We start from the raw sequence: 12,875 nt of genomic DNA, 5'->3' as shown, positions 1-12,875 counted from the left end.
GGAGGTTTTATTCTTTAATTTAGTTCCTAGCTCCTGGTCTACTTCAAACAGGGCTTCTTCTCTCTGTTATTGGCACTAATTTGGATCTCAAAAACAAAATCACCACCCCCATCTCTCATTCAAAACAGATTTAAGATGTCCTTCACCCTGGCACTAAATAGGCAACTTATCAGGGAGATCGCAATCCTTCTTACAAAAGATGCTATGTCGTCCTAATTACTGAACGCCAAAGTCTACCATGTTACAATTTTTCCTTATCCTCTACTCTTTGTACAGCCTCCTGCGTCAAGGTGTTGTGGTCAGCACTCTGGCAACGCTTTCAACAGTCCTTATCTTCACAGGTAGCACTGCACCTGTTAAACAAGATCAATAGTCATACCAACCTTGTTTAGAAACTGTGAGGGTGCGATCTTATCTGCCATTCATGCTATGCTTCCGCTGTAGCAAGGTTGGAGAATTTGATGGATAGACAAATCTCTGTTCACTGCAGCAGGATGGGAAAATCCCGCTGGTGTGAACTGTGGTAAGATTCTGGCCTACAATCCTAAGAAATGTATTAGCATTATGTATGTGCAAGTAATGACTCTTAAGACATATGATTCTATAACTGAACATAGTACAGGAGCAGGGAAATTAATAAGCTGTTACTTTCGTTTGAGAACAATTCATAGAATCCCTACAGTACCATTTGGCCCACTGAGTCTGTATGGAATACAATCCCACTCAGGCCCTATTCCCGTAACCCTCATTCACCTTGTTAATTCCCCCTGACACTAGGGTAAAATTAACATAGCCAATCAACCTAACCCGCACATTTTGTACTATTTGCTGAGGAAAGACATACTGGCTAGGACACCTGGAGAATTCACTGTTCTTCGGATATAATTAAATATTTGAGCCTAAATATACTCTCGCTCCTTCTCAACAAACTATGCTAAACTGTATTAGTGACCTGCAATGCTCACAAGGAAATAAAATGTCAATATTTAAGTTTAATTATCCATTTTCAGTCAACAAATGGAGTTCATTAATAATGTGGGTATTGCACATGGCAGAAAACCATCTTATTCGGTTATTTTCGAACACAAAAACCTCCAGGAGGAATTCTGCACAGAGACTGAAGAAATCCATAATTAAAATTTAAGAACTTTACCTGTAAACGACCACAGGAATTCTTTTCCAAGATCTGAAAGTCCCTACACTCTCCAATTCTTTATCTGTGATCCACACTGGGACAAGCAGCTTTTGGGGGTAACTAGCACACAACCTGCAAGGAAAAATGTAATGAATAATTAAAAATTTGTGTTTAGTCTGACACCACCTTATACTTGTGATATTGGCAATAAGGAATCAGTATGAAGGCATAAAGCAACTTTACAATGCAGATGTTAACAATAACTGGTAAACCCCATCCAAGATCTTACAATTAAATTGCAGGCAGCACTGTGTATTGCATGAGCCACAATTTCAGAGCCAATCCATACATTGTATTACACAAAAATACCGTTTTAGCGCTGCATTGATATATTTCACTGCATTCACTTTGCAGCTCCAAATCCCCACCTGTATGGCGTATTTCACACATACTAGGTCAAATATGTTGGAATCCCAGTGTCCCAGGGCAAATATTACATCAGCTTTACCTGTCAAGTGCAGACATATTACAGAAGCAATGTTGCCCAGTATAAATAGTCTATGCATATGTATACGATATGTATGAATTCTCAGGGCCACTAACATATACAGTCTAGTATGCAAATATTCTAATTCCATGGCTCATTTATGCATTATATTACACATGCCATTATATTTTGTACAGCAATAATGTGTATATGCAGTGGTAAGTTGCCACACGCATGTACATGGTATTGTACTGAGGCAGTGATTCTAGCAGTCCCTCATGCATACACCATATTATATATACAAAAGTCATGTGTGTGCTTATGTGTTTGCATGTGAGAATATTTAACAAAAAAACACTCGTCTGGATTGGTGTACATATCATATAATACACATTATATGTGTATATCCCACCTGTTCAGGTGGGATGGGGCTGGTCTGAACCGTGCTGGGACCAGAGTCCTGGCAAACCGTGTAGATAGGACTGTAAACTAATGGGGAGAGGAGGAGGAGGAGGAGGAGGAGGAGAAGGAGAAGGAGAAGAAGAAGGAGAAGGAGAAGGAGAAGGAGAAGAAGGAGAAGGAGAAGAGTAGGGTGCGAGGGTAGGTGACATTACGGGGTCTAAAGTTAAGGAGAGGGTACAGGTAAGGGAAGAGGCCAAGGATGTCCCAATAATAAAAGGAGTAGGGGGCGTGAGTATGGTTGGTGGTGTTCTGGCAAATAAGGTACAGGTGAAGGCTGGGATGAAGGCACTTTATCTGAATGCACGAAGCATTCGGAATAAAGTGAATGAGCTGGTGGCGCAGATCAGCACAAATGGATATGATCTGGTGGCCATTACAGAGACGTGGCTGCAAGGTGACAGGGACTGGGAGCTGAACGTACAGGGGTATCAAGTGTTTAGGAAGGATAGGCGGGAGGAAAAAGTGGGGGGCGTAGCTCTGCTGATTAAGGATAGCATCAGGGTGGTAGTAAGGGATGATATAGGAACCAAAGAGCAGAAAGTGGAATTGTTGTGGGTGGAGATTAGGAACAGCAAAGGGAGGAAGACGCTGGTGGGTGTCGTTTATAGGCCCCCAAATAATGATCTGGAGGTGGGGTGGGCTGTTAACGCGCAAATAAGTGCAGCGTGCAGGAATGGAATGGCGATAATTATAGGGGATTTCAATCTACATATTGATTGGTCGACCCATGTTGGACGCGGTGGGCTTGAGGAAGAGTTCTTGGAATGCTGCCGGGATAGTTTCCTTGAACAGTGTGTGTTGGAGCCGACGAGGGAGCGAGCTATCTTGGATCTGGTGTTACGTAATGAGGCGGGTAGAATTAGGGACCTTGTGGTGAAGGATCCTCTTGGGAAGAGTGATCATTGTATGGTGGAGTTTCTGATGCAGATGGAGGAGGAGAAAGTGGGTTCCTGGACGTGTGTCCTTTGTTTGAACAGAGGGGAGTACGGTAGGATAAGAGAGGAATTGGCGAATGTTGATTGGGGGAGCGCGTTGGAAGGTAGGTCTGCTGAGGAACAGTGGAGGATCTTTAAGGAAATCTTTCTTGGTGCTCAGCAGAAATTTATTCCAATGGTTAAAAAGGATCGTAGGAGGAGAGATAATCAGCCGTGGATAACGAAGGAGGTGAAGGAAAGTGTTAAATTAAAAGCGGATGCGTTTAGAGTAGCTAAGAGTAGTGGGCGAGAAGAGGATTGGGAGAGGTTTAAATGTCAACAAAGAATGACAAAGAAGTTGATAAAGAAGGGTAGGATAAACTATGAAGCTGGGCTAGCGCTTAATATAAAAAAGGATAGCAAGAGTTTTTATAAATATATAAAAAGGAAGAGGCTGGCTAGGGTGAACGTTGGACCCTTAGAGGATGAGAGGGGGGACTTAGTGGTAGGGGATGGGGAAATGGCTGAGGCCTTGAATAACTTTTTTGTTTCGGTCTTCACGGAGGAGGACGTGAATAATTTGCTGGGTGTTAGCGATGGAAAGATGGTAGGGAGTAGAGGGCCTGAATGACATGATTGTTACTAGAGAGGTGGTGTTCGACAGACTGGAGGGACTGATTGTGGACAAGTCCCCAGGACCGGATGGAATGCATCCAAGGGTTCTGAAAGAAATGGCGGAGGTGATAGTGGATGCCTTGGTGATTATTTTCCAAACGTTGCTGGATTCCGGGGAAGTGCCGGAAGATTAGAAAACGGCTAATGTTATGCCGTTGTTTAAGAAGGGTGGCAGGCAAAAGGCAGGGAATTATAGGCCAGTTAGTTTAACGTTTGTTGTAGGTAAAATGTTAGAATCCGTCATCAAGGAGGAAATAGCGAGGCATCTTGAGGAGAACTGTTTGATAGAGCAGACGCAGCACGGTTTCGTTAAGGGGAAGTCGTGTCTGACGAATTTATTGGAGTTCTATGAGGATGTGTCTAGGGCGGTGGATAGAGGAGAGCTGGCGGATGTGGTCTTTCTTGATTTTCAGAAGGCGTTTGATAAGGTGCCTCACAAGAGGTTATTACAGAAGGTCAGGGGGCATGGAGTTGGGGGTAGGGTGTTCGCATGGATAGAGGACTGGTTGTCAAATCGGAGGCAGAGAGTGGGGGTCAATGGGTGGTATTCGGATTGGCGGTTGGTGACTAGTGGAGTGCCCCAGGGGTCGGTGCTGGGGCCTCAGCTATTCACCATTTATATAGATGATCTGGAGGAGGGAACCGAGTGTATGGTGTCGAAATTTGCTGATGACACCAAGATTGGTGGAACGGCAAATTGTGCGGAGGGTGTGGAGAGTCTGCAGAAGGATCTAGACAGGCTGAGCGAATGGGCCAGGAACTGGCAAATGGAATTTAATGTTGGCAAATGTGAGGTTGTCCACTATGGTACGAATAATGGTAGGAAGGACTATTAATTACATGGCGAAAAACTGCAGCATGTGACGGTGCAGAGGGACCTCGGGGTCCTTGTGCATGAGTCACAAAAATCCAGCCTACAGGTGCAGCAGGTGGTCAGGAAGGCAAATGGGATGCTGGCCTTCATAGCGAGGGGGATTGAATATAAAAGTAGGGAGGTCTTGCTGTAGCTGTATAGGGCACTGGTGAGGCCGCAGCTGGAGTACTGTGTGCAGTTTTGGTCGCTGCACTTACGCAAGGATATTTTGGCCTTGGAGGGAGTGCAGAGGAGGTTTACTAGGCTGATACCGGAGTTGAGGGGGTTGAACTAAGGAGAGGCTGAATAAACTAGGCTTGTACTCGTCAGAGTTTAGAAGAATGAGGGGAGATCTCATTGAGATGTATAAGATGATGAATGGGATGGATAGGATAGAGGTGGAGAGACTCTTTCCGCTCAGAAAGGACAGTAGGACTAGGGGGCACAGCCTCAAGATAAAGGGGGGGCGGTTTAGAACGGAGTTGAGGAAGAACTTCTTCACTCAAAGGGTGTTGAATCTCTGGAATTCTCTGCCCGTTGAAGTGGTGGAGGCTACCTCGCTAAATATTTTTAAGACGCGGGTTAATGGGTTTTTGATAAGAGAGGGGATTAAGGGTTATGGGGAGAGGGCGGGAATGTGGAACTGAGCCACGACAGATCAGCCATGATATTCTTGAATGGCGGGGCAGGCTCGAGGGGCTAGGTGGCCTACTCCTGCTCCTATTTCTTATATTATGTTCTTATTACTTTGGCTCAGAGTTCCTTTGTGTGCACATTGGGATGTATTTGCTGTAAAAAGAATGCGAAAGATCCAGGCGACCAGCAGCTTGTGTTGATCAAGAGATTCCCTATGAAATGCAAAGCGCCTAAGCTGTTGGGACGAAATGCATCACTCTGCTATTAGCTTTTTAAAACAGCACCGTCTTTAATTTCCCCATGAGCTTCATGAAGTTACTATATTTGTACAATTAATACATATTTAACTCAGCCCACAGTTTAAGACCAGCAAATAATCATCTAGACACTCTTACTGATCTGATAATTGCTAGTTACGGCCAATTATCCTCTCTTGCTCAGCAAGTGTACAATTTAAACTCAGTGGGTAGTGAATTGTTGTTGGAGATTTTAACATTAAAATTAATTACTTTCTTTTTCTTTTGTCTTTTTTCAAAATCCTCTTATTGTAATCCAATTTTTCTCAATTTCTCATTCTGTACATGACTTTTGAATTCACACACTAATTCATCTTCCTTTCTTTTATTTCTCAATCCTTAAATCTCAGTGGTTAAGGAGATACAATGTTCCATTGGTCACTATGGTCTTGGATGCCCTCAAGGCATTATTATTAACTCATACTTCCATAAATTTACAGGACAGAAAATTCCTGAGCTTAGGGGTAAATTGGAAGGTTTTAATGAATTGGGAACAATGCATTATGCCCTACTCTTGCAAATTCCTGCACAGTGGTTCAGAAGTCTAAGATGTACACATTTTTCACAGTTACTCCAGTGTCACTTGCATAAATTTCACGTTGGCAGCTTCAGCAGGGATATGATGTATTAGAACATAAGAACATAAGAAATAGGAGCAGGAGTAGGCCATCTGGCCCTTCGAGCCTGCCCCGCCATTCAATAAGATCATGGCTGATCTGTCGTGGCTCAGTTCCACATTCCCGCCCTCTCCCCATAACCCTTAATCCCCTCTCTTATCAAAAACCCATTAACCCGCGTCTTAAAAATATTTAGCGAGGTAGCCTCCACCACTTCAATGGGCAGAGAATTCCAGAGATTCAACACCCTTTGAGTGAAGAAGTTCTTCCTCAACTCCGTTCTAAACCGCACCCCCCTTTATCTTGAGGCTGTGCCCCCTAGTCCTACTGTCCTTTCTGAGCGGAAAGAGTCTCTCCACCTCTATCCTATCCATCCCATTCATCATCTTATACATCTCAATGAGATCTCCCCTCATTCTTCTAAACTCTAACGAGTACAAGCCTAGTTTATTCAGCCTCTCCTCATAGCTCAACCCCCTCAACTCCGGCATCAGCCTAGTAAACCTCCTCTGCACTCCCGCCGAGGCCAAAATATCCTTGCTTAAGTACGGCGCCCAAAACTGCACACAGTACTCCAGCTGCGGCCTCACCAATGCCCAATACAGCCGCAGCAAGACCTCCCTACTTTTATATTCAATCCCCCTCGCTATGAAGGCCAGCATCCCATTCGCCTTCCTGACCACCTGCTGCACCTGCAAGCTGGGTTTTTGCAACTCATGCACAAGGACCCCGAGGTCCCTCTGCACCGTCGCCTGCTGCAGTTTTTCGCCACTTAAATAATAGTCTAAACTCATGACAGGGAACCTCAATTGGAAGGGTGATTTCCAAAAATAGAACCACTCTTTCACCATTCTACATCTAATTCTCAAGAGCATTTAATATGTACATACAAACAGAAGTAGGCCTTTCAGCTACTCAATTAGTTCCATTCAATTAGAATACGGGTGATCCGTATCTCAATTTCATTTACACATTTTGATTCCATATCGCTTAATACCATTATCCAACAAAAATCTATTAACCTTATTTCTACAAAATGAACAGTGCTTGCACTGTCCAGCTAATACTCAGTAACTTATATGGTGAGGCACAGGGAACCGTAGGGAGTGAGGTGAAGGCAATGATTTAACAAGGTGGGGCTGCGGTGCAGGGAGCTTTAGGGAGCAAGAACGTGTTAAGTAGCAAACATGGGGGAGCGAGATGTAAAGTGTATTTGCAGAGTATGCAGCAGCGAACAGTGCGAAATTGACCACAAGAACAGGGAAAAGCCATCCAGTCCCAAGCCTATTCTGCATTCCAACCAAATCATCTACATGCCATGATTCTGGAATTCATAATAACAACGTAAAGCCTGAAATATCCACAAATCTCAGTTTTGAAATCTCAACAGCTTTGTGGAGAAGAGTAATCCAGACTTTCACCACACTTTGTGCAGATGTGTTTCCTGACAGTACCCCTGAACAACCTAGTTCTATTTTTAAGGTAACATCACTCCCCCCACCAGAAGAACGAGTTCCTTTATCTCATCTAATCCTTTAATCCTCTTAAACACCTCACTTACATCATCTCAAGTCTTGCAACGTGTACAAATCTAGTCCATCCAACATCTCAACATAACTTGATCCTTTAGCCTCAGCACCATTCTACAAAAAAAATCTAAAGTCAGAATAATGAGAATCAATGTATTTATAATCCATATAATCATTGAATAGCTACTGTGTAGGGGGCCATTAAGCTTGCACCGACAACAATCCCACACAGGCCCTATCCCTGTAACCCCACGTAATTACTCCACTAATCCCCCTGACAATATGGGACAATTTAGCACTGTCAATCAACCTAACCTGCACATCTCTGGCGTGTAGGAGAAAACCAGAGTCCCCGGAAGAAACTCATGCAGACACAGGGAGAAAGTGCAAACTCCACACAGACAGTAGCCCGAGACATGAATTGACCCCAGGTCCGTATCGCTGTGCCACCATGCTGCCCTTATGCCGCATCAGAATGCATTAAAGGGACTTTTATTACTGATATTGAAATATGTTTCAAGGCTATTCAGTTGCAAAAATTAACTTGCAATTAAAGTCAGGAAATATATTCAAAAGTCAGGTAAGCAGGATTTTTAATCCCAAACAGAATACAATTTCACTAATAGCCCATACACCACTTAAATGAAATCTAAGTATGTTTGGACTCTGACCTTCACATATGCAAATATATGAACTGATCAAATTCCAGCTTGCTCAATGGGATGAACATAGAAAATACACAAGCACTTTCTAAGACCAATCAATCTCACCCATTTGAATCATTGCAATAGAACTTATGCCATTGACTTTTCTAGCAAATATGATGCTGCAAGTTATAATTGTGATTGTGATTGCCTTGTTATGCATATTGAAGACATTTTTCAATATCTTGGTGGAGTAAAGAGCCAGTGCTATAAATATTGAAGAACAACTCAATTTCACAGTATCATGGCAGAGCAGCCTCAGTTTAAAATCTTAAAACAGGAGTAACAAACAACATAATAAACAATGAGCTTTTGGATTACATTAACCTCACCAGAGGTTGCTCTCATTCATCTAACTGTTTACGACATGTTTCTTGAAATGAATTTGTTCAGAAGTTACTGAATCTCTTGGCATTACAATCACGGAGTGTGAAGATAGATACTATTGTTTTTAATACTTTTGGGAAAATGGTGGTATTCTGTAAAGAAGGTTGTGTGTCTGTACATGATTTAATTATGCTGGGGGGAGGTTAATAGAAATAGTTTGTCTGAGAGTGTTAAAGGTAAAAGGGTAAGGCTAGGATGTATGCACATGTAATGAGAAGCTATGGGGAAGTTGGATTTACATGAAAACGTGGACAAAGAAGATATATGAAACAAAATGGATATAGAAGGATAAATGAAACAAATTGGATAAATGTTACTTTGACTACTTGCGAACACCAACATGGACTGGGTTGATCAAACAGCCAATTTCCATGTTGTAATCTCTATGCATAAGTATCTTAAAACATACAAGTTGGTCCATCTGCAGCTTCACAGGAATTTTATTGTACGATAGAACAATAGTAATTAGAGATATCTGAAACAGGAACAAAATACTTCACAAAGTTCAGCCAGCTGTTACTAAGGATGTGACAGAAGATGTAGCAGAGTGCAACAGAGTTGGAGCTCGCTCTCCCTGAGTAGCTCAATTTCAAATGAAGAATTATGAGCACCAGATAAAAGACTGTGTAGCACTCTACAAACTGGAAGATGTGATGAGAGAGATTCTCCTGCAAATATGCCATATAAACGTCTTACAAGATTACAGAATGTACATAGTAACAATTTGCTTAAATTAAAATAGAAATATGAATAACTGTGTTTTTTTGAACACTACCTGCTAAATCTACATAATGCCTGACAAGATGGTTATGGTACTATACAATCTCGCTGGTCTTTCATTTATACCAAATTGAGAAGCATTAAATGGATTTTATTGCACGTTTCCAAATACAGCCATAACCAGGAAAGAGTAGAGCCACTATGCAAATACCACACAGCCAAATAAGTGCAAAGGCATTATAGAGACATAATATAATTACATTAGTTAAGGATCAGCATGCACACCTTCAGAGTCAGTGCAGATTCATTGGGCCAAATAACTTCCTTCTACACTGCAGGGGTTCAATGGGATACTACATAGCCAGAGTAAGGTGGTGCCATAACACAGATATCACACAACTGAAGGTCACACATAAATACTGCAGAGCCAGAGATTTCAGAGGAAAGGAAAAAGAAAATCATTGCATTGATGTTATACTGCTAGAGAGCAGACCAGAAATCACTTCCTATGAACACTGCAGAACTAAAGATCAGTATTATGCATATTGATATTGCTCATCTAGAGAGTGAAGGAGTCACTAACAGTTCTTGCAGCACTAATATGTATCACTAATTAAAATATAGCCATTCAGAAAGGCTTGCAATTTTCTAGCAAGACAGCTTCTAAAGATGTTTACAGTATCGACTTCAATGTCTGAACAATATTTAGGCACTAACATACTTCTACAGCAGTACGACATGTGTACATACCTCCAGTTTTACAGTTTTTATGCACCACAAACTCTGACCCATGCTGCAACTGCAGTGTACATTTTCTCTTTCCTGGCAAATACTAATTTTACTTTTATACTTGTTAATGTAAAACGTTATTACTTGTATCTGTTCAGAAATATCTGTCCAATTGCACTGTGTAAAATGTTGTCACATTCACACACTTCCAACAACCACCAATCTGAAGTAACCACTCCAAAGCTTACGTAAATAGCCATTGATCCAAGTTTCAGGGTATAATGAATAATAATTGGCATTGCTTTTCTTATGAAGGTTTCTTCTTCTTTCTGCTTTAAACTGAAGTTCAGTGACCTATGGCAACTGCTTTGGCTTGTCTGGTATTACAGGAATACGCACATGTAATATCATTAATGTACAAGGGCACCATGAAATGTGCATGCTGTTGCAGAATTTTCCCTCGTTGGCAAGTGAGGTCTTCCTGAAATGACCTGACTTTGCAAAACAGAGGGCTCTTTACAGGCTGCTTGTTGGCAGAGTTAAGAAATATTACCTCATTCAGGCACTGAGCACTCTTAAATCACCTTTTACTTTATTTAGTGACATCCCAACTGTAATCAGCAAGTAATGCTAGTGTGCATGCCCATCTAATGGGTGAGAGATCATGTTGTCATTCAGAGAGATTTAACAAATTCCGATTGGTCAAAGACCACAGAATTACGGAATAACAGAATTGTTACTGTGCAGGAGGCGGCCATTCAGCCCGCTGTGTCCACACAAGCTCTTGGAATGAGCAATTCACTCAGCAATTTTAAATGCTGCTACTTAAAAATAGGGGTTAGCTTAGTTCAGTTGGCTGAACAGCTGGTTGGTGATGTATAGCAATATCAACAGTATACATTTAATTCCTGTACTGGCTGATGTTATTTATGAAGGCCCACCTTCTCAACCTTGCTCCTTGCCTGAGGTGTGCTGATCCTCAGGTTAAATCACCCCACCTCTTCCCTTTGAGTTTGTGTGTCATCTGTGACTATGGTGACTTTACCCTTTTACTTAAAAGTCACTATTATTGTAAAAAGATACAGAAAATTTACCTTTACAATTTCACAACATTCCAAAGTGTGTTACAGCAAATGAAATACTTTTGAAGTATAGTCTCTGTTGTAATGCAGAATATATGGCAAATAATTTGTGCACAATGAGGTTCACAACTAACTATGTAATAACGATGAGATAATTTATATTACTAATGTTCACAGAGTGATAAATATTGGTTAGGATCCCATGCTCTTCTTTGAAGCAGTCCCAAGGAATCTTTTACACACATCTAAACAAAAGACAGGGCTTCAATATGAAATCTTTCTCAAAAGCTCCAACAGAACAGCATTCTCTCAGGACTGCACTGGACTGTCAGGCAAGATACTGCGCTCAAACTGCTGGATTGGAACTTGAGCTCAGAGACTAGCATCTGATACAGAGGATGTCATCAGCTGAGCCACAGCTGATTCCTAAAAAAAAGCGAGTCAATCATCCAGTCCCTATTGGCCTCTGTAAAAGACATTTCCAAAGGCTAATGACCCTCAAAGAAAAATTCTCCTGTCTTGTCTTGAATGGGAAATTCCTTAATCTTAAGCTGTACCCCTCTAGTTCTAAATTCCCCCCAATAGGAAAACAACGTCTCAACATCTATTCTGTCAAGCTCCCTCATAATCTTAATAACCGTAATAATCGTAATAACCCCATAAATAACCTCCCCCCAGTGATTTACATTTCATTAGCAGGCTAGATGGCCCATTCAGCAGGCTCCTGCAATGCACACACCTCTGCAGCAGGAAATGCACCAAGCGGGCTTTGGTGATGGTCGTGACATTTGTGGACCTGGCACAGTGATGCACAGTGGGCTCAAGGAGGTAAGTCTGACACTTCCAGGGTGCCGAGGGAGGGACCCCCAAGGATCCTGAGGGTTGGGTGGGCTCAGGTTAGGGCAAGGAGTTTACCTTAACACTCTCCCGCAGTATGGGGGTATCGTAGTTGGACTGCCATTTCTCAAAGTCACAGAGGTGTACAGCACAGAAAAAGGCCCTTAGGCCCATCACATCTGCATGTCTTCTAGCCCTGGGAAAAGTGTTGTTCAGTATCAGGATGGTGAATTCAACACCATCCTGGGGTAAAATACTTATTATCTCTGTCCTCTAAAATCATTCATATCCCCATGTCACTTAAGTCTCCATGCCATGAGATTTAAAAATGAGATAGGCGGCATATTTTAGAGGAAATGACAGACATTGAAGTTCTCAAGGACACAGCTAGCAACAAAATCAAGGGGGTGGGGGTCAAGAGTAGTAAAATAGATTGGATTTTCCAGCCACGGTCGCTTCGAAACTGAAAACTCCCAGCCGAGGTTAACAGATCTATCCATGGCTCGTCTCTTGCTCGCTACAATTCCCATGGCAGGCAGAATGGGAAAATTCACCTCCTCCATTATTGGAAATTTTTTTATTATTCTCCAGGGAAGGGATTTTGGGATCATTTTACATAATGACTTGCAATCAACTTAAATTAAGTTCACATGAGGCTGTCAGAAACAGTTACAATGCTGCCGGTTTAGACAAAAATAAGCTGTTATACTGGTCATCTCCAAACTGCCTTCTTACATATCAGATTAGTTTAATCAATAGGGATCATTCATCAGGTTTTACAGTTACACCTGTGATGCAAGAATGGCTTTGAG

General features: G+C 42.0%; 1 protein-coding gene across 8 annotated transcripts in view; it reads right to left on the bottom strand.

Moving 5' to 3' along the window:
* mtmr4 (myotubularin related protein 4) overlaps window positions 1–12,875 on the bottom strand; it is a 132,763-nt gene that overhangs the window by 33,819 nt on the left and 86,069 nt on the right. For all 8 annotated transcript variants that reach the window (XR_013889311.1, XM_080210981.1, XM_080210982.1 and 5 more), the window contains one exon: window positions 1,154–1,267. Coding sequence is in view for 7 of the 8 variants with exons in the window: in XM_080210981.1 (XP_080067107.1) it covers window positions 1,154–1,267 (114 nt within the window). In the remaining variant the exon portion in view is untranslated. The remainder of the gene's footprint in view (window positions 1–1,153; window positions 1,268–12,875) is intronic.

Source organism: Carcharhinus amblyrhynchos, chromosome 23, assembly GCF_965287045.1.
Source record: "Carcharhinus amblyrhynchos chromosome 23, sCarAmb.v2.hapA, whole genome shotgun sequence".
Classification (NCBI taxonomy): Eukaryota; Metazoa; Chordata; class Chondrichthyes; order Carcharhiniformes; family Carcharhinidae; genus Carcharhinus; species Carcharhinus amblyrhynchos.
The sequence above is the reverse complement of the archived record's forward strand: the minus strand, read 5'-3'. Positions and strand labels throughout refer to the sequence as shown.